Source organism: Sander vitreus, chromosome 6 (genome assembly GCF_031162955.1).
Source record: "Sander vitreus isolate 19-12246 chromosome 6, sanVit1, whole genome shotgun sequence".
NCBI lineage: Eukaryota > Metazoa > Chordata > Actinopteri > Perciformes > Percidae > Sander > Sander vitreus.
The window spans coordinates 23,200,906-23,219,407 of NC_135860.1; the positions used below are offsets into that span (position 1 = coordinate 23,200,906).

The 18,502-nt window shown below is 39.8% G+C and overlaps 3 protein-coding genes across 6 annotated transcripts in view; all 3 read right to left on the reverse strand.

Annotated features, from left to right (window-relative positions):
* mroh1 (maestro heat-like repeat family member 1) overlaps positions 1–4,728 on the reverse strand; it is a 31,795-nt gene extending 27,067 nt beyond the window's left edge. For both annotated transcript variants that reach the window (XM_078253493.1, XM_078253492.1), the window contains exons 1-3: positions 4,569–4,728; positions 3,853–3,962; positions 3,421–3,566 (exon numbers count right to left, since the gene is read on the reverse strand). In XM_078253493.1, coding sequence (XP_078109619.1) covers positions 3,421–3,566; positions 3,853–3,874 — 168 coding nt within the window. In that variant the 5' untranslated portion in view covers positions 3,875–3,962; positions 4,569–4,728. The remainder of the gene's footprint in view (positions 1–3,420; positions 3,567–3,852; positions 3,963–4,568) is intronic.
* Positions 4,729–9,564: 4,836 nt separating this feature from the next.
* Positions 9,565–12,558, reverse strand: LOC144519951 (neural cell adhesion molecule 1-like). 2 transcript variants are annotated; one of them, XM_078253496.1, is made up of 5 exons: positions 12,392–12,556; positions 12,114–12,282; positions 11,716–11,911; positions 11,460–11,588; positions 9,565–10,928 (listed from the first exon to the last, which is right to left on the reverse strand). In XM_078253496.1, exons 1-5 carry the CDS (start codon positions 12,482–12,484, stop codon positions 10,886–10,888), a joined length of 630 nt encoding a protein of 209 aa, XP_078109622.1. In that variant the 5' UTR covers positions 12,485–12,556; the 3' UTR covers positions 9,565–10,885. The 2 variants fall into 2 exon arrangements, with proteins under 2 accessions (XP_078109622.1, XP_078109623.1); XM_078253497.1 differs by lacking the exon at positions 11,460–11,588 and having other exon boundaries at positions 12,392–12,558.
* A 484-nt stretch (positions 12,559–13,042) lies between these two features.
* On the reverse strand, positions 13,043–17,592 carry LOC144519950 (neural cell adhesion molecule 1-like). 2 transcript variants are annotated; one of them, XM_078253494.1, is made up of 11 exons: positions 17,287–17,592; positions 16,484–16,555; positions 16,143–16,343; positions 15,817–15,954; positions 15,400–15,543; positions 15,015–15,132; positions 14,583–14,737; positions 14,225–14,358; positions 13,709–13,844; positions 13,369–13,536; positions 13,043–13,188 (listed from the first exon to the last, which is right to left on the reverse strand). In XM_078253494.1, the coding sequence occupies exons 1-11, from the start codon at positions 17,345–17,347 to the stop codon at positions 13,058–13,060; spliced, it is 1,458 nt and encodes a 485-aa protein (XP_078109620.1). In that variant the 5' UTR covers positions 17,348–17,592; the 3' UTR covers positions 13,043–13,057. The 2 variants fall into 2 exon arrangements, with proteins under 2 accessions (XP_078109620.1, XP_078109621.1); XM_078253495.1 differs by having other exon boundaries at positions 16,143–16,337; positions 17,287–17,591.
* Between the last annotated feature and the right edge of the window lie 910 nt (positions 17,593–18,502).

Sequence of the window (18,502 nt, forward strand, 5' to 3'; positions counted from 1 at the left end):
GTACACAGTACTGTGCAAAAGTCTTAGGCAGGTGTGAAAAAATGCTGTAAACTAAGAATTAGGGCTGTCAGCATTGACGCGTTAATCGCGATGCGATTAAGGGTCGAGCATAAAGCGTTAATTTATTTATTTATTTTAAATCGTATTAATCGCATGCCGCCATTTATCAATTTATTTTCACTTCACTCGGCTTTGCATCGTGTCTAACAGGCTACTATTTTGCTGTAGTTCCTCGTAACACATCCTGCTGCTGTAGGAATAGCAACGATTCGGCGCCTCATTCTAGTGCCACTGATATGCCTGCACTTCTCTCTGATGCTGTGAAACAGACGTTACAGGCAACAGAAACATTGCTGCACGTGACGCTAGTTAACACTATACTCGACAGCCGCTAACATTAGCCTACCGCTAGCTAGTAGCTGGATTAAACATAGTTAAATGCTGACAGCTAACGCTAAACGGTGTAAAGTTTGTCTGTATTTCACTGTAGATGATTCCGACACCAGGATGTAACAATCTGCAGCTGCTGTTGTCGGAAAAACACATACGGTGCGTTCAATGAAACAGGTAATTTACAGCCTCGTGGTGCATTCAAAGCTGATTACATTATTATTAAATCATTTAATTTTGACGATATGGCCTTAGCAATAAACAAGCCGTTCTTTAATGTCACCAACTGTTTAGTACCCTTCTTTTTTTTTACTTTCTTAAAAAGTATCGGTTCAGGCACCGGTACGTTTTAAAAATACCGCTTTAGCACCAGTATCCAAACCAAACAATACTCAACCCTAATATTGACTCTAGATTCAAATGTGTGACTAGAGTAAATATATAATAAACAAATACAAATCTTAAAATCAAGTTCATGAAGTCATTTTCTTTGCATTCATTTGATTCCTCAAGATACACTGGTAAGAATGGCTTTCCATTGTTAATATGTACTTAAAAACAGTTCTGAAATGCAAAATAATAGAATTTTAATCATGTGATAAAACATGCGATTAACTATAGAAATTCAACGATTAATCGCGATTAAGAAAATGTAATCGTTTGACAGCCCTACTAAGAATGCTTTCAGAAATATAAATAATGATTGTTCATTTTTATCAATTTACAAAATGCAAAGTGAGCGAACAAAAGAAAAATCTAAATCACATCAATATTTGGTGTTACTACCCTTTGCCTTCAAACTAGCATCAATTGTTATAGGTACTTGCAAAAAGTCAGGGATTTTGTAGGATTGTAGTCAGGTGTATGATCAACCAACTATAGTATATAGGTAGTTATACTGCATCAGCAAGGTCTCTCCCAGACAAATAATTCAAAGCAGACTGGTGTTTCAAGATGTGCTGTTCAAGCTCTTTTGAAAAAGCACAAAGAAACGGGCAACGTTGAGGATCGTAGACGCAGTGGTCGGCTAAGGAAACTTAGTGCAGCAGATGAAAAACACATCAAGCTTATTTCCCTTCGAAATCGGAAGATGTCCAGCAGTGCCATCAGCTCAGAACTGGCAGAAACCAGTGGGACCCAGGTACACCCATCTACTGTCCGGAGAAGTCTGGCTAGAAGTGGTCTTCATGGAAGAGTTGCAGCCAAAAAGCCATACCGCTGACATAGAAACAAGGCCAAGTGACTCAACTATGCACGAAAACATAAGAACTGGGGTGCAGATAAATGGCAGCAGGTGCTCTGGACTGATGAGTCCAAATTTGAAATATTTGGCTGTAGCAGAAGGCAGGTTGTTCGCCGAAAGGCTGGAGAGCGGTACAATAATGAGTGTCTGCAGGCCACAGTGAAGCATGGTGGAGGTTCCTTGCAAGTTTGGGGCTGCATTTCTGCAAATTGAGGTGGAGATTTGGTCAGTATTAATGGTGTCCTCAATGCTGAGAAATACAGGCAGATACTTCATCATGCACTACCATCAGGGAGGCGTATGATTGGCACCAAATTTATTCTGCAGCAGGACAATGACCCCAAACATACAGCCATGGTCATTAAGAACTATCTTCAGCATAAAGAAGAACAAGAAGTCCTGGAAGTGATGGCATGGCCCCCACAGAGCCCTGACCTCAGCATCATGGAGTCTGTTTGGGATAACATGAAGAGACTGAAGGATTTGAGGGAGCCTACATCCACAGAAGATCTGTGGTTAGTTCTCCAAGATGTTTGGAACAACCTACCAGCCGAGTTCCTTCAAAAACTTTGTGCAAGTGTACCTAGAAGAATTGATGCTGTCTCGAAGGCAAAGGGTGGTCAGACCAAATATTGATTTGATTTAGATTCCTCTTCTGTTCATTCACTGCATTTTGTTAATTGATGAAAATAAACTATTAACACTTCCATTTTTGAAAGCATTCTTAGTTTACAGCATTTTTTCATACCTGCCTAAAACTTTTGCACAGTACTGTACATGTGTGAAACCAAACCACATGCATGGGCTCTCAGAGGTCTTTTAAGTGTGACAAGATTTAACAGATTAGTAGCAGACTATTGTTAGCAGGGGTTAGTAGAGTCAAGACAAATCCACAGGCATTTCCATCATAGAAGCAAGACTTTTTAGTGCTTGCTGCAATCCTGGTTGATGTTCAACATGGGGACTTCCCCTGTTTAATGTGTATAGTATGATCACACAGTGCGGTCACAGCAATTAAGCATTGCATGTAACTGTGAAGTGTCTTTAGGTAGTTTTGACACATGACACCAATAGTAACACCAGCACTAGAGGCCAAGTTAAATGGTAGTTTCAGCATGGTCATGTAGTCATGCTTATCTGGCTTTTTTGACATGGGCTACAAGAACGTATACTGATAATTAGTTCCAGATTACCTTGGTATGTTTTCTTAGGTAGGCCTTAGGCTGACACGAAGAGTTGTTTGACATACAGTGTAAAGGCTGATTTATGGTTCTGCGGAGGTTCCATGCAGAGCTTTCGCCGTAGCCTACGTAAGTGGCCTGAAGTTTATACTTGTGCGTTGGTGTGTGCATCGATCTCTTTAAGAGAATAGAAGCGCCGTGTGTGTGCGTGGGGAGTGTGTGGTAGATCGAGTTACAGAGTGACAGTGATTAGTTTTGGAGTGAGGACTCTAGAGAGGCATAGTGGGAGAAACAAATGTCTCCCCTGTGCTTTCTGACCATGGTCGAAAATATGTAGCAGGAGCAGTTAACCCTCTCCTTGATTTCATGTGGTTTATGGAGAAGAAGTACCCCGAAATGAGTAGGAGGAAATGCAATGCTACCAAGCCACGGCCGAGCGTCGTGCGTCGCCAAGGCGTCTAGTTACATTTCTGGAGAGGTGCACGTCGGTCCGACATTGAAGGGTCCCGGCGTAGGGTCGGTATCTCCACGTCACTACGTACGTACCCAGGGTGTCGATTTAACGTAGAAGCATAAATCAGCCTTAAGTGTTTTCTGGAGTTTTACCTTTGGGTGTTTCAGAAGGTAGTCCTGGCACATGGCTAACACTCTGTCTGGCTGCTGTTTTCCGAGGGTCAACATTGACTTTCTGACCTGTTCCTGGACCTCTGAGTCTTTATCAGTGGCTGCATCAAGTAGAGCCAGGGTCACCTCTAAATGGAAAAACAACAGAACAGAGACGAATCTGATCAGGTAGATTTAACTGTTATAAAAAAAAAAAATAAAAAATAAAAAAGAAATGGAGTAAACACAAATGGCTAGACAAAGTTTGAGAACCGTGTGCAGCAAAACTTTGGAAATCTGAGAAAAAATACACATGGGTTCGCATCCAGAACTGTGTCTAATGGCGCAAATAAATTCTGTTCGCTCACTAGAGGCAGACATGGAAACAAATTGGCAGAAAAGGGAAGAAAAGAGCAGTGAAGAGAAAGGACTCACGTTCCACATCCGTCTTGTCCATGGTGTACAGTAAGAGGGCTGGTCCTGGAGCCTGTGGCCGAGGATGTAGCTTCCCTCTCGGGGTACAGGTGGGCAGAGGCTGCCTGGAACTAAAGAACATAATTTGAAATGTGGATATAAAGTGACCATTAATGTAATACTGGCAGTGGTTCTACGGACCTTTTGTAAATATTTTAAGATATCTCATTCACATGACTGACACTGACCGACAACATGACAGCAGACATTAGAGATTACAAATATTGAGACAATGTTTTAGTCGTTAACCAAAAGCTATCGTATTTGGATAATCTAAATTTGCTTTAAAATCTCACTTCAGTTGTCTGTGCTTTAGCTACCTGTTCAAGCCAGGTGCTTAGGCTAACCTAACGTTACCACCAACTAATATGTTATAACGTTAACAAATACGAAGTAACTGTAGCTCGTACAGTAACGTTAACTTTTAAACCCAGCAGAGTAAAACTCTTAGCGTCATGTCTTTTGTAGCTGGTGTTATAACGTTACTTTCATATACATGTATGCTTTAATCTGCTTGAGTGGTGGTGATGCAGCAGCAGCAGCAGCGAGCTAACCTAACGTTACTGAGACACGTTAGCATGCTAACCTAGCAGCTGCTGCTACGGAAGAAGAGCCGACAGTGTCCTCACATTACAGATTAAAGAAAAACAACAGACTTGCTAATAAGGCTAACTTACCAAGTCCCAGTGAGCGTCCGCTAAACAATGACCTCTCGCGAAAATACTGCTTCTTATCTCGGTTTAAACAATATGCTTCCCTGTCAGTGGCACGGTCAGTGTTGGAGCTGTGTGTTATTCGGTCACTGCAGGTGTAAACATGCCTGGTCATGTGCTTCTAGTCAGCAGGAACCATAGATATATACTGCAGGAACGGATCAGCCAGGGGGCGTACCTAAACACATAGCACTGAGGCAGATAGAGCTGCTACTCAACATCTATGCATAAGATTGCTTTATGGAGATTGTTATGCAGGAATCAACTTTATAATCAAACTAGCTATCAAACATTACCCTTTCATCCAGGTTTCACACTGGCGTAATGAAGCAGTGGTGAAATATTGAGATACTTTAATTTAGTAAATGTACAAGTACCAGAATGTACTGTACAGCAATGTATTTGAAGAATTAAATTAAAGGTATACCTACTAACTATGCATACAAATGGGAGAATATATTATTATCATAAGGATTATTCATACTGATGCATTCACATGTTTAAGCAGCATTTAGTTTAATGTAGGTAACATTAGGTAGGTGGAACTCATTGTAGGCCTATCTTCTTTATATTGTGCTGGTTTGTAACAATTCATCATATTTTATAATCTGATTACATAAAGATTATAATAAGTGAAGTAATGATAGAAACTACAGCTATCAGTTAAATAGTAAAAAAAGTAAGTTTAAAATGGAAATCCTCAAGTAAAGTACAAGTAACTCAAAATTGCACTATGCTTTTCAATGTGCAGTTCAGTCTCCTTCAAACAGATAATTTTTATAAAGGTGAATGATAAAATGTGTCACGCACCCTGCACCTTCAGACTCTTTTTTGACACAGATTGCCACATCTTTTATACCTCAGTCTTTAATGACAGTCTGACTCAGCTTTGACTCAGACATCTCTGCGAACCAAACCCTCCACTTCCTCCCTGTACTCATGTCAGAGCAAGACAAACATCAGCAAAAGAGCTGTAACAATTCCATCATACTCCTGATGAGTACGCATGGCTATCAACATGTGAAAGCATTTGAAAACTGGGACCCAAAATATGCAAAGGTTTTTGTGATGTCTGGTGCAGGAGACTTCATGGCAAAAATTCTAGAAATTTAGAAGAGTTGAAGTTCAATGTGCAAATCCGGAGTGAATTATCCAAATACAATCATACAAACAATCCTATAGTCCACTGTAATAATTTGCAGTGTGTCTTTCTGTTTAAATGTGAGCCAATGTTAGTTACTGTTGTTTCATTACTGCTTGTATTGGTTGTTTGTAGCAGTTGTTATGGAGCCGCCTGTATTAGACTGTTGTATATTTGTTTCAAGGTAATTCTGATTTTCAGAATTTGTGCAGCCATGATCTTAGTGCTGCATTTGACCCTATTGACCATACCATCCTGTTACAGAGATTGGAACATTTAGTTGGCATTAAAGGAATCGCACTAAGGTGGTTTAAGTCCTATTTCTCTGATCAATCTCAATTTGTTAATATTAACGATAAATCCTCCAAGTACGCTGAAGTTAGCCATGGCGTTCCACAAGGCACTTTACCAGTACGTCACCTGCCCAACTAGAAAAAATAAAATTCTGTACTTGTGTTACGGTTCTATAAAAGGAGCATATAAAGCTTATTCTAGACCCCCATTAGGTTTGTCTGACCACAGCACCATCTATCTCACCCCTGTGTACAAGCCAATGCTCAAGAGGGAGAAGGTGAAGACAAAAGAAGTCAAGGTCTGGAATGAAGATGCTGTTTCTAAATTACAGGGATGTTTTGATTGTACTGATTGGACTGTGTTTGATGACTCTGCCAAAGATATTGATGAACTAACTGACACTGTATGCAGTTATATTACCTTCTGTGAGGATACTGTTATTCCTAAAAAGTATGTTAAAGTGTACCCAAATAACAAGCCATGGGTCACTAAATCTCTGAAAAATGCATTAAACAGAAAACAAAAGGCCTTTCTTAAAAGTGATGAGACAGAAAAAGGAAGCAAGGAGAGAGGTCAGACTGCAAATTAAGAGGACCAAGTTACAATATAAAAATAAGCTAGAGGAAAATTTAAGCAGCAACAATTTGAAGGCAGCGTGGCACGGAATGAGGAATATAACGGGCCAGCATAATAATACTGAAAACAAGCAAGTTAGTATTGCAGGCTATGATAGCAACAAAGATTTAGCTGAAGCTCTTAACTCCTTCTATTTAAGATTTGATATTCATGACTTCACAGAGCAACTTAGAGAAACATGCAAAGAGTCTTCCTCTTCCACAAAGCTAAGCTAGATGTTTGATGCTCATGATGTTAAGGCAGAGTTTCAGAGAGTTAAGACAAATAAGAGCAGGGGGCCTGATTGTATTACAGGATGATTGCTTAAGCACTGTTCAGAACAGCTCTGTGAGGTGTTCTGTAATATATTTAGGATATCTCTGGAGCAGCGAAGGGTCCCAAAGTTATGGAAGGAGTCCATTGTTGTTCCGGTGGCTAAAAGCGGAACCCCTAAGGTGCTAAATGACCTCAGACCAGTGGCATTGACTTCACTGGTCATGAAGTCATATGAAAAGCTGGTCAAAAGGGAACTGATAATTATGGTGGAGGGGGCTCTAGACCCCATGCAGTTTGCAGGGGCAGGGATGGGGTAGAGGATGCCTCAATCACTTTACTTAACTTTCTGTATAAGCACCTGGAAGGTCCTGGCACTCATGCCAGACTTTTATTTACGGATTTTTCATCAGCTTTTAATACTATCCAACCACATATTTTAGCTCGGAAACTGCGTACCTATTTTAATCTTGGTGTAAATTTTGTCGGCTGGATTGTAGATTTTTTAACATGTAGATCTCAGAGGCTTAGGGTTAATGGCTTTCTGTCAGAACAGTGCACCTCTTCCACTGGCTCTCCTCAGGGCTGTGTCCTGTCCCCATTGCTGTACATTCTTTACACCAATGACTGTAGAAGCCAGCATGGGGACAGGCACATTTTGAAGTTTGCTGATGACACGGTCATCATTAGCCTGCTCCGTAAAGATGAATCTGAGCATGGGCCAGTTGTGGATGAGTTTTTCTATCTTTGACCAGCAAGTACGCCGCAAGGCTCGGTCTATATTAAACTGCACAAACCACCCCCTTCACTCTGAGTTTGTAATACTCCCCTCAGGTCGCAGATTTAGAGTACCTCGGTTCAAGACCAATAGGGGTAAAAACTCCTTTGTCCCATGTGCAATAACCCAGCTTAATTTGCACATGTAATGTAGTACTTGTTTTGTTTTTAGAGATTGCTCCAGTGGTGATAACTTGTGTGTATTACATACAGAAAAACCTTTGTTGTACTCATGTCTTGGATTGTTGTCTCTATCTGTATGTTGCTTGAATGTGTTTCTTTTTATCTTTCACTCCTGACTGCATATCAAGTTTCCCATTTGGGATAATAAAGTAACTGAACTGAATGCTCAGTGCTTGGACCAATTCTATTCTCCTTATATATGCTTCCTCTAGGCAATATTATTAGGAAACACTCAGTTAACTTTCACTGTTATGCGGATGACACCCAGTTATACTTGTCAATCAAGCCAGACGAAACCAGTCAGTTAGCTAAACTTCAAGCATGCATTAAAGATATAAAATCCTAGATGACCTACAATTTTCTGATGTTAAACAAACAAAACTGAAGTTATTGTGCTGGGCCCCAAACACCTCCGAACTTCATTATCTGAAGATATAGCTACCCTGAATGGTATTGCCCTGGCCTCCAGCACTACTGTCAGAAATCTAGGAGTTATTTTTGATCAGGATATATCCTTTAACGCCCATCTAAAACAATCCTCAAGAATAGCCTTTTTTCATCCTGTCTCAAAACGATGCAGAAAAGCTAGTCCATGCATTCGTTACTTCCAGGCTGGACTACTGTAATTCCTTACTATCAGGTTGCCCAAATAAGTACCTTAAGACTCTCCAGCTAATCCAGAATGCTGCAGCACGTGTTCTGACAATAACTAAAAAAATAGATCATATTTCTCCTGTATTAGCTTCTCTGCATTGGCTTCCTGTAAAATCCAGGATTGAATTTAAAATCCTTCTCCTGACCTAGCACCATCATATCTAGAAAAGCTCTTAGTACCTTATTGCCCCACTAGAGCACTTCGCTCGCAAAATTCAGAGCTACTTGTGGTTCCTAGAGTCTCTAAAAGTAGGATGGGAGCCAGAGCCTTCAGCTACCAGACTCCTCTCCTGTGGAACCAGCTCCCAGTCTGGGCTCACGGGGCAGACACTGTCACCACATTTAAGAGTAAACTGAAAACCCTCCTCTTTGATAAAGCGTATAATTAGGGAGTGAGGAGATCCAGAAATGCTTGTTACTAACCTAGCCTAATCCTTATGTTTCTTTTTCCCAGCATATTTCGTTGGATTAGGATGGCACCAAGATCTCGGTTGTAGCTGTCGCCGTGTTCCTGCTTCACTACACCGTGCTACGCTTTACGGTGCAGTGCTGCATCCTGCTGAACCTGCTACATCCAGCCATGCCCTGCTGTGCCACGCTACATACTGTAACGCCCTGCAGTGCCCTGCTATGACATGAACTACTACGACTACCATTTTCTAGTCACTGTTCTATTATCTTAACTGTGACTATTATTGCCACTGTTCATCACATCCCCAACCGGCACCGTCAGACACCGCCTACCAAGAGCCTGGGTCTGGCCGAGGTTTCTTCCTAAAAGGGAGTTTTTCCTCGCCACTGTTGCACTAAATGCTTGCTTTTGGGGGAATTACTAGAATTATTGGGACTTTATAAATTATAGAGTGTGGTCTAGACCTACTCTATCTGTAAAGTGTCTCAAGATAACTCTTGTTATGATTTGATATTTTAAATAAAATTGAATTGAATTGAGTGAAAGACCAAAACATTTTCCATTGTGAGTTTGTGATCGATATACTACTAAACTGAAAAAATAGACATTAATTTGGTAAGCACAAAAGACATAAAAGTCCATGTTTTTATCTTTTAACACAAATATGTAACGAGTGTATTTACAGCCATGTACAGTGTATAATAAAAGATTACAACAATATCAAAACACTTCATTAAAAAGGTCAAGTCATTTGCAAACATGACCTACTTTGAAGAATATTCTAAACAAAAAAGCTGCAATGTGTGACTTGAAACATTTTCACTTGAAGATATTTGATAACTGTAAATATTAATATGACTATTCAGTTAATACAAAATAACTTACATCAGTCAGTTTGTTAGGTGTATATATGTTTTACATCTTGCCTATTATTACAGGTACTTGAAAGAAGGTTCTCATACAGGTCCTCTGTGTGGCCAGTGTGTTAGTTGCCGACTATAAAGTTCCTTCACAAAAAAGTAAACAGTAAAGCTGGTTACAAAGTCAAATATGGCTTCAAGTTCAAAGCCTCTCATGATAAATACCTCTCATGTATGGTTTAAAAGCAATACATATTAGTGCATGATAATTATATAAAGGTTAGATTAATTTAAGCTGAAATGCTCTTTAAATGATTTAAAATACTGGTCAGTATCAGGATACAGTGTTATTTCATCCAAAAACATAAGATGTTTAGTCTAACATAACCATCAGAAGAGCTTCCACAATGCATGTTAATAAAAAGTTAATAACAATTAAAAAAACATAATTAACAGAGACAAATATTTTCAATGCATTACATAGGATATCCATGATACGATTAACAAAGAGCAAAAATAAGTGTCTGTGTACAACATTCAACATGCAGAAGGTAAACATTTGTTGTGACTTTTATAAAATAGCAATTTGAAGATTCATTTATAACACCAATAAGTTGTAAAACACAGACATCACGATTACCCTGTAAAATGTATTTTGAACTGATTTAAATTAACCTGCGAACCAGCCAAATCTGCGAGCTCATTCATTTGCGATTTGGTCTGGCGATGTCAGGCTAGATCTAAATCAGAGCACACAATTCCTACCTGTTGCCTGTGTCAGTCTTCCTGTGAACTGGAAGCTGAGAGGTTTTCAACCCACTGTCCTCTCACTCCGACAGCACAGACGTCTGAAACAGCCCGGTTTTAACAAACCTCAACAACATCAGTATTTTCCCTGCAGTCTCTCAGTGATGATTGACTTTTCCCATAGCCGTTTTGATCAAATGTCAAATGTAACGGTCGCTAAGTGTTCTGAGTCGGTTATTAAGAAGATATGAGTGATTGATATCTTCTATTGTTGTCTATACATTATATATATTATTATAGTTTCTTGTTTCTCCAGTTTCTGGCCTCACGCATCGACAGTGTGCAGGTCTCTACCTGGCAGGTTTTTTCTGTGGGAAAGAAATAATCAATGAGATATTAGTATACAAATATATAATTGCTTAGAAAAAAAGTGCAACTCAATCACTTTTGATTCCACTCTGTGGCATAGATTTGATCTTCATGTAATCTAAATGAGCAGAAATAGCCATGAGGCAGAGAGAGTATTTAAACTTGAGTAACAGTCAAACACTGTTGCCAAAGTAAGACTGTCTTGCAAACAGATCTAGCAGATGTTCATGGACTAAATGTAGTTTTCAATTTCAACACCAAAGACCTAAACAACTTTTTTTTCTGTTCCATTGCACATTTATGCTTTTTACTAATTTAGCCATCAGATATGCATATGATGGGTGCAGACACTGGCTTTGGAAAAACATTTATGGAAACATAGAATTTGCTTTACTGCTCATGCCTGCAACTGTCTATGGATAGAGCTTCCTTAGATGTCAGAGTGAAAGGAAACAGCTTAAGGCAGGTATTTAAACACAATGTTTCCTCAACAAGTAGGTTTGCTGTATATGGTGAGTGAATGAACATACTCGTGTTTGGTAAGGGGGGCTTTGTCGCAGGTGATCTCTGTGAGCTGCCCCTTGTCTTTAGTGTGTGTCTGAACCACTGCATTTTGCACACTGCCTCTCGGAGTTGATATGGCCTTCAGCTTCACTTCTCTGCAGCCACATAAAGGTTTGAAATATGACAATTTGATAAAAGACAGAAAAAAGGGTTCTATTTTGTGAAAACATACATGATACGTGAATATACACTCACAGACTGTTCCAACACCTACTTACTTACCCATTAGTGGTTGCCTCTCCATCTTCAAGCGTTTTGAGGCCTGGGACTTTCTGACCAAAGAGTTTCACAGCGATGGACATGAGAAGGCCGCAGCGGTTTCTGTAGCAGCAGGTGGCGTCTACCACCAGGAATACCACCAGGAAGATCACCATGACGATACCAGATACGCTGCCTTTGGTCATGCTGCGGCTGCTCACTTTGAGGGCAGAGATGAAAAAGTAAAGGTTACCTAACTGAAAGTATGGCAAACATCTTCATTGTGGCAAGCAACACAATATTGTTAGTGGATCTGTCAAGCCACAATATTAAGGTGCAGTTAATGAAGTTAACCACTCCCAGTTCATAGTTGAAGCCACATTTCCTCAAGTGTATGATGTAGAGAGTGGGAGGCCACATACCAGGCTGTTCTGCGATTGTAAAGTTGAACACGGCAGGGATAGAGGAACCATTAGCGTTGACCGCTGTCACTTCCAGTCTATAGTCTGAGCCGTAGGACAGGTCTTGAAGGGAGACAGAGTCAGCATCAGACGACAGCTGCATGTCTTTCCACTCAGTCTTCTCTTTATCCTAAGAGAGCATAAAGAGAGAACACCTAAGGATGAAAGTAAGGAAACAAAAAGGACCAAGAAAGAGTCATTCATTAAGAAAGGCAGAGACAGTCTTACATGTTTCTTACCTGTCTGTATCGTATGTTGAAGTGCAGCAGAGGAGATCCACCATCATCAGACTGTTCGAGAGGGACAGAGAAAGAGTTTCCCTCTATTTTCATCTTATTGGACGACAAAACTGGACTGTTTGGTTCACCTACAGAGTACACACAAGAGGCAGAGAGAAAAGAAAAAAATGATGACCAACGGATGACCATCCATGAATAATAATTAATTCCTAATCTTTGGGTTAAGATACATTCATTTTTTATTTATTTTATTTATATAGGCGGCTACATACAGATTGACTGAGCATGTCAATAAATATTTGTCATTGTATAGTAGATCACTGTGTAATACTTTACCCCCTGAGGAAGGATGACAGTAGATTACATCAGGCAGCAGATGATGATGTCATGAAAATGTTATGATGATGGTTGCATGAAAGATGAATAACAAAAATTAGTGATGGCAGATGAGGTGGAAACGCCTTGGTTGCAAGACATATATACCACATACACTAGCATGCATAAATACTTGAACTTACATATGCTATACATTGTATGTCAATAAATAGGCGTCATTTATACATTCATGTAAATATGTACACAGACATGCTGCACATCAAGTTATTGCTCCACACATAGCATGTACGGATTTGTGTGTATTGACAGTTGCTAATGTGTAGTTAGTGATTAGCACTTACGTATTCCCTGGGTTTGGACGGCGTTTGTGTCTGAGAACTTTCCCACTCCCACTGCATTCAAGGCAGCCAAACGTACTGTGTACAATGTGTATGGCTTGAGGGTGGTGATAGCTAGGGGATCTACAAAAGCAAACACAGACACATAGAAAGACACCACATTAGCTAATGTGCATTATTGATTGTCATTTATGGCAGAATAACGTTTATGATGCAATCAGTTTCAAGTATAAAAGATGCACTGACTGCGTGATAGTCATGATACACAACTGCAAAGCTTTTTTTGAAGAGCAGATGTTTTACCTGAAGCTGGGACGGCAATCTCCTTCCACTGTTCTGCTGCACTTTGCCTCCACTGCAGAACGAAACTTGTGATCGGTGTTCCTCCACTGATGGGAGGGGTTTTAAGGGAGAAGATGACTGAGGTTGGTCCAGGTGAAACTGACAGGTAGAGTGGCGGACCGGGCTGGGCTGTGTATAAGGAGGCAGGGCGGAGAAGGAAAGAGAGAGAGAGAGAGAGAGAGAGAGAGAGAGAGAGAGAGAGAAAATAGAATGTCAGAGGCATGCTGATTAAGTACAGATTAAATCTACTTTTACTTCACTTAGTTTTTTTTTAAACACAAAGACAGACATTAACTCTTACTGTGTATTGCAACGTCTCTTGATGCATTTCCAGAGGTGCTGACAGCCATGCAGGAATACAGTCCACCATCAGAGGGCACTACATCATCAATCACCAACGCACCATCATCAATACGGACACGACCAGAGGCAGAGTCCTGACAGACGGAGGCACAAAAAGGAAATATCCAATCATATATTTGACCAAACATAAGTCTGTAAATGCTGGATGGTGTTTAAAGTCAGCAAATATGTCAGTGAGTTAGACAGTTACATGGAGTTGACTGGCAGTGTTTTGAATATAAAGAGGCAATTTTATTGAGTGGAGCTGATGTTTTCAACGGTTCAACATATAATTATTGCCGCCTTTAGTACACAGATGACAAAGTATTTGTCATCAGTACAACTGAAAAACATTTGCTATAATCGAGGGAGAACGTATGCAGAAAAAGGTGTTCTCCTTTTCATCCTGTGTTATTCCCCTGAAAGCTGCACATTGTGTGTATACATGTAGTATAATGCATCCATACACTCTTACCAGTGTGTGTCCATTGTGCTTGTTGATCCAGTATAGCTCAGGCTGAGGATGGCCAGAGATGTTACAGGACACAGACACATGCTCGCCCACTGATACACTCTGCTGTTCTGCTGACACAAACACCTCTGGGGCCTCTGAAATGAAACATGTGTCATTATAGTGCAGCAGGATAAAGTAACCATGTCAGCATGGTTGAATGGCAGATTCATGTTGAGAAATTACTAAGTTCATTTTTATGTTATGTGGTTGTTGTTGTTGTTGTTGTTGTTGTTGTTGTTGTTGTTGTTGTTGTTGTTGTGTTTCAGTGATCTAGTGGAGCTATCAAAGAGGTGGGGAAAAAATCATAAGTTGAGCTAACCATAAACATGAAGCATAATGGTAGCACTACTCTCAGCGATCTTGTTGGTGGCGGTGCAGATGTACTCTCCGTAGTCGGCCCTGACAACAGACCTTATAGTCAACTGGCTGCGGTCTGAGTTAAACTGATGATGTGAAGGGTCAAACATCATCGGCCTGGGAGGAGGACATGCAGAGCAAAATACACACTGAGTAATGCTTTGTTATTTATTTGGATTCAAAAGAAGAAAGAAAGAGACCAGAGAAGGGAAACAATGCCATAGAACATAAACGAAATAGTAAAAAATTAGAGACAGGTTTAGATCAACTAAATTCAGTCCACTTCATACAGTACTTGTACATTATCAACAAACTGATGCATGATGTGCCCCTCTGAATAAAATGTGTGGAGATACTAAAAGATGTGACCAACTCTCCGCAAGTCAATACTTACATGGCCCATGTGATGTTGGGCTTTGGTAGACCGTCAACCAAACACAACAAGGAAACGTTGGTTTCTGGTCCGGCCATCACTTTTTTCACCTCTTCTCTCAGATGCACAGAAGGAGGAGCTGCAGGAGGGAATCGTATTTCAGTCAAAAATATGCCTCATTTACAGTTCAAATATATTAAGGCATCATTATGACACAAAGGAAAATACTAAATTTGTTTGTGCCTAACCAATGAAGCGTCCCTAACCATAACACTGAATGGCTAAGTGCTGTGTCATGTCACACACATCAGATTTAAGGGCCAGAAAGGATCTTTGTGTCATAAATTATCTTTCAAACTCCTGACCTATTTAATTGATTTAATCTTGATGTGAAAAAGATACCGACCATTGACGACAACAGAGACGGAGAGTTGCTTATAGATGGGCCTTCCTCTGATCTGGGCCTGACACAAGTATGTCCCAGCATCCTCTCGCTTTACTTTTTTAATGAGGACTGTGTTATCAGGCAGCTGATGCACACGCTTTCCGACTGAAGTGAGAGGTGGCAGCACAGAGTGATGGAAAGATATGAATGTAAAGTCAGAGAAAAACACACAAAAAAGACAGAAAAGGCATAGTTGTGTTTCTGCATGAAAGTCCAATATTCAGTCATGCTATGTTTGTCACTCTTATCTTACCAATCAATTTGATTAAAGTACTAGACATTTAAGGTACAAAAGCTTAGCAAGTGGAACGCCTTTGTAAACCATAAAATAACCCTTCAAACTGCAGGAAAGCTCCAGGCCCAAGGTGCTGGTCTTACCATTAGTGGAGATAGCTTCATTGTCTCTGAGCCAGTGAACATCTACTGCTGGCTGGCCAGTCACCAGGCATGGCACCACACCATCTGTGCCCTCCAGAAACTCATGGTAGGTGGTGATGCTTCCAAATGATGGACCCTCTGACAAAAGAGGAGAAGGTTAGGATACTAACATTTATGCAATGAAAACAACAAAAATTAATGATATCATCAAAATGGGGTTAGATCATTAAACAAGTCTTTATAAGCTGAGTATTACCTATTTCTATTTCCTAACTAAGATATGTTGCAATAGACAGCTTCAGCAACAACTGCCAATTGTTACGTACCATAAACATACAGCTGTGTCGTAATTTCATCTTTGTGTCCATTTTCGAACTCACACGCACAAGTATATTTCCCCATATCCTCCATCGTAGTGTTATTAATGTCCAATTTAGAGGAAGACTCATCCACACTTGACACCTTGTCTTTATCGATTTCTTCCCCATCCTTTAGCCACGTTATGTCTCCCTCTCCCCCAGCTAGGACAGGACAGGAGAAGCAATGGAGGAAGGGACAGAGTGAAAATAAATGCCTATTTTAAAACATCTAGAAGAGGTTAAAACAAGAACATGTCATTCACATCGGCAAGTTTTATAAGTCATCAAATGAAATTGATATGACTCACCTTTACACAACAGTAAGATCTCTTCTCCCACCAGAACATCTTGCTTACTGGTAATGATGTCCATCTTTGCATCTAGAGGAGGAGAGGAGAAGAGTTTTGTTTTTCTTTTGCACCTGTTTCTGCTTTTTCCAAAAGCTATTTAGAACCCAATAGTTGTATGTGTTCCCGCTTAATGCTCTGTGGGAGAGCATAGATTAAGTTGATTTAAGATCCACATCGTAAATTCCCTTATGATTACTAAACTAACTGACAATTAATAAGAACAGTGCATATTACTATTTCTCATTTTTAAACATAAAAAATGGACTGATATAACACATGTATCCAACACTGCATTTGTGAGGTGTGAACTGACCTGTCTACATTATTACATAAAGGAAAAAGGAAAAATAAAGTGTTGCAGAAAAGACAGATGTGGTTTGCAGCCTGAAGATGTTAACAAAAACTGATCCCAAAATATTAATGGTAACTTTAATTTGAATAATTTTGTTTGTCTATTATTTTTTTTAAATAGAAAACTCTATATTTCATCAGCCTTTTCAGCTGCAGAAAGATGTCAACTGTTTATAGGATTTATTTTTAAATGATCTTTTTCTTACTGTTTGAACAGGCAGAATCCAACTGAAACATGTTTTTTCCTAGTTTATACAGACATTGAAACTTTAGATTTTAGGACAAAAACATTCAGATATTGGTTATTTCCTGTGTAACTTAGGATTATTGACATAAACTTACCTTTGCTCAAAGTCTCCATATTTCAGCCATGCAGTATGTATCAAACATATTATGTCAACAGATCTTACCTGTGCCGTGCAGCAGCAGCAGCAAGGCCATCTTTAGGATGAGAGCTGATTGGTTTGTCATGTTCACTGGCTACTGATTGCCAATCCTGTATGACTTCAAATCAAAACTCTGCAGTTTGTCTGTTAAGTCTAAATGTTTTGGTTTTCCAATCAGCACAGCTGTACAGAATGCCCAAATACTTATTAATAAAGTATACAAAATGAACAAGAAATCTGCCTCAAACCTCAAATATCTAGACTCTGTATCACACTGACATGCAGACACCTGTTGTTTCCTATCCACCTGATATGAGTATGATAGGGAGAGGGTCTGTGTCAGGGGTTATATAGGGGCACAAGAGCAGTGGAAATGAGATGAGAGGAAACAAGAAAGGGGAGGGGTAGAGAGAGAGAGAGAGAGAGAGAGAGAGAGAGAGAGAGAGAGAGAGAGAGAGAGAGAGAGAGAGAGCGAGACACCAACACCAACCAACTTACTATGGGTCATTCATGAAGAGAAATGGGAGGCGATGACTGAATGATGTCCATCCTTCTCTCATTCCTTACTTTTTCTCACTCTTCCTTGACTCACAATTGTCCCTACCTATCCTCTACCTGTCTCTATTTTTCTATATTTTTACCTCTTATTGCATTATTTCTCACTCACTCACACACACAGTATGCCAAATCCACCACGCTGCCACCATTCACATTTCCTGAAAACGTACATCCTTTAGGATGCTGAAATCAACGCACCTCAGTGACACCCATTCTACTACAGAGAAAAAAAAATCTTAACTTTGAAAAACAGTCAGTACTCGGTAATTGCAAAAGAAACTGAATATGATGTTGTTGATGGTCAACTAAGTCGGTTACTTTTAATCATCTATTTCAAACACAAGCTTTTGTATAAGAAGTCAAGTCAAAGTCACATCATAGTATTCTTCAAAGACTTGAAAGTAAAATTTTGATTAAGTGAGTGATTGAATAGCTTTTAAATCGTCATGAATATGACATTTTATCATTAAAGGCCTTTCTCACAGCAGACCTTTGAACTTGCCATTGCATGGAAAGCACAGGTGTTACTAAAAGTAACAATGTCTCTATTTAACTGCAAGTCATGCCACTCAGCAAGCATGTACAATAGGCTGTTTTCACAGCAGACTTTTTGACATGTCACAGTAGGAAAAACACAGGTGTAAATAACACAATTATTGACAGCTGAATTCCATGTAGCTGC

What these genes read in the sequence shown, in the direction of transcription:
- LOC144519951 (XM_078253496.1), bottom strand. Translation starts at nt 12,484, where the DNA reads ATGAAAATAGAGGGAAACTCTTTCTCTGTCCCTCTCGAACAGTCTGAT. An exon ending in TACAATCGCAGAACAGCCTG is followed by an intron (nt 11,912 to 12,113) that starts GTATGTGGCCTC and finishes CTGCCCTCAAAG; the next exon opens with TGAGCAGCCGCAGCATGACC. An exon ending in GGAGAGGCAACCACTAATGG is followed by an intron (nt 11,589 to 11,715) that starts GTAAGTAAGTAG and finishes ATGTGGCTGCAG; the next exon opens with AGAAGTGAAGCTGAAGGCCA.
- LOC144519950 (XM_078253494.1), bottom strand. Translation starts at nt 17,347, where the DNA reads ATGACAAACCAATCAGCTCTCATCCTAAAGATGGCCTTGCTGCTGCTG. An exon ending in CCCAACATCACATGGGCCAT is followed by an intron (nt 14,738 to 15,014) that starts GTAAGTATTGAC and finishes TCCTCCTCCCAG; the next exon opens with GCCGATGATGTTTGACCCTT. An exon ending in AAGAGACGTTGCAATACACA is followed by an intron (nt 13,537 to 13,708) that starts GTAAGAGTTAAT and finishes CCTTATACACAG; the next exon opens with CCCAGCCCGGTCCGCCACTC.